The following is a 2,062-nucleotide window of genomic DNA, read 5'->3' on the forward strand; positions in this document are numbered from 1 at the left end:
CTAGCTTTCAGCCTCTACATCAATCACATTTTTTTCTTTCTCTTTTGTTCTCCCCCACTCTTCTTATAATCTGTTTTGTAAATGCATTGTCTGTGAGTGGATGTGTGTGTGTGTGTGCGTGTAAGTGTCTGTACGTAGTATGTGAGTGCACGCACAAGTGCTTGTGTGTGTAATGTAGTGTTGGTGTAATGTAGTGTTGCTCTTAACYGCTTTCACAGCCTGGACTGAGACCAGCTGAGAACGTAATGACCCAGTCAACGTTCAAGTACAGTTTATCCTGGCTATGACCTTTAACCCTTGACCTCTGTGATTGAACTCTGACCCCTAATAGAAGCTAACAGAGGAGAAGTACGAGGTGCACCGATGCGTGCCAGAGGCGGCCATCTTGGTGTGTAGCACGACGGAGCCCAAACTCACCCTGAAGGTCACCCTCAGCTCTCCACAGATGAGAGAAGACAGCGACACGGATGAACAAAGTACCACGGATGAACAAGGTACCACACGCACGTCTGAGTKAAACCTAGCTGCTGTTTTCCTGTTTATGTTTGTCTGTTGTCTCTTCCCCCCTCCAACTGAGGTGGTGAAATGGGGGTAGGGGGAAGAGGAATAGAAAGGGGTGCCGAGCAGCAGCAGTGTTGTTAGCAGCACTCCTCTGGGACACGGTAAGCTTGATCAGTGAATATATCCATGTTCCCTGCTCCTCCCTGAGCCTGTATTCCTCCACCTTGGGGAGACAATACATGRATAAGACAATACTTCTTGTTCAAACCAAATAGACAGGCACAGGCACACAGTCTGGGCCATATAAGGCTCATGTAGTCCCAAATCGGTATTGACATGTCTTCCTGCAAGCCAAAAGAAAAGTGGTAGATGTTTAGTGGCGGCTATAGTGATTCTTCACCCTACTATGCTGCCTCAGCTGCCCTGTAGCATGTAATGTTGTCAACTAGTTAACCCTGAGTTGTTTAGTTAGCCCTCAGCAGCTGTTTAGTTAGCCTCGTAGCTGTTTATTAGCATGATGTATTAGCCCTGAGCTGTTTTAGTTAGGCCCGTCAGCTGTTTAGTTAGCCCTGCAGCTGTTTAGTTAGCACCTCGTAGCCTGTTAGTGCCCTGCAGTGTTAGTTAGCGCCTATGCAGTCTTTTACCCAGATGTTTAGTTAAGCCCCTAGGTGTTTCCCTCAGCTGTTTAGTTACTCAGTAGTTAGCCCTGCACTTGTTTAGTTAGCCCTGAGCTGTTATTAGCTGAGTGTATTAGCCCTGTCAGCTGTTTAGTTAGCCCTGTAGCCTGTTAATTTAGCCCTGCAGCTGTTTAGTTAAGCCCTGAAGCTGTTTTTTAGTTTCACCTGCAGCTATGTTGTATTAGCCGTTGCAGTGTTAGTTTAGCCCGTAGCTGTTTAATTTAGCCCTGCAGCTGTGTAGTTAGCCCATGTAGCTGTTTAATTAGGCCATGCAGCGTTTAGTTAGCCCTTGTAAGCGTGGTTAATGCCCATGCAGCCTGTGTTTAGTTAAAGCCGTGCCCCAGTCTAAATTTAGTATAGCCCCTGTAAGCTGTTTTAAGTTTCCAAAGCCCTGCCCAAGCCCTGTTTAGTTAGTCACTGCACCGTGCTGTTTGGTGTAAAACGAGTGTTCCAAGTGTAGAAATTTCATAAGTCTTCAAACCTGGAGCTTTGATATGTTTATTGAGACACTCTAAGCGTCGCGTGGCCGAAGCCCTTGCGTGGGTTATTTGATAAAGGTCTAAAGCCCCGCCTATTATAACCGTGGGACTGCGGGGTTATTATATGCTATGATCAACCTGCTGTATTAATTTATAAACCCCTGTGGTGTGAAAGTGACTTGTTTCAGTAGTTCATGACGTTCAAACTGCCTCTGCCTCATGTGTTTTAGTATAACACCACGGCGGATAGCAGCACGTGTTGTATATGATGTCCAAACCCGCCACGTAGCTAGTCACTTATTATGTATCCCTAGCAGGTGTAGTCTGTGTTGCACTATTATGCTCAAGCATCATCGCGCAGCTGAGTCGCATCTGCTTCTAGCTATTCGCTGTCGTGTTTTTTTT

At 46.2% G+C, this 2,062-nt stretch overlaps 1 protein-coding gene across 1 annotated transcript in view; it reads left to right on the top strand.

The window, feature by feature from the left end:
- Positions 1-2,062, top strand: part of LOC112069314 (spermatid perinuclear RNA-binding protein-like) — a 228,774-nt gene that overhangs the window by 184,156 nt on the left and 42,556 nt on the right. The window contains exon 5 of the mRNA XM_024136621.2: positions 332-494. Coding sequence (XP_023992389.2) covers positions 332-494 — 163 coding nt within the window. The remainder of the gene's footprint in view (positions 1-331; positions 495-2,062) is intronic.

This window comes from Salvelinus sp. IW2-2015, unplaced genomic scaffold (genome assembly GCF_002910315.2).
Source record: "Salvelinus sp. IW2-2015 unplaced genomic scaffold, ASM291031v2 Un_scaffold976, whole genome shotgun sequence".
Taxonomy (NCBI): domain Eukaryota; kingdom Metazoa; phylum Chordata; class Actinopteri; order Salmoniformes; family Salmonidae; genus Salvelinus; species Salvelinus sp. IW2-2015.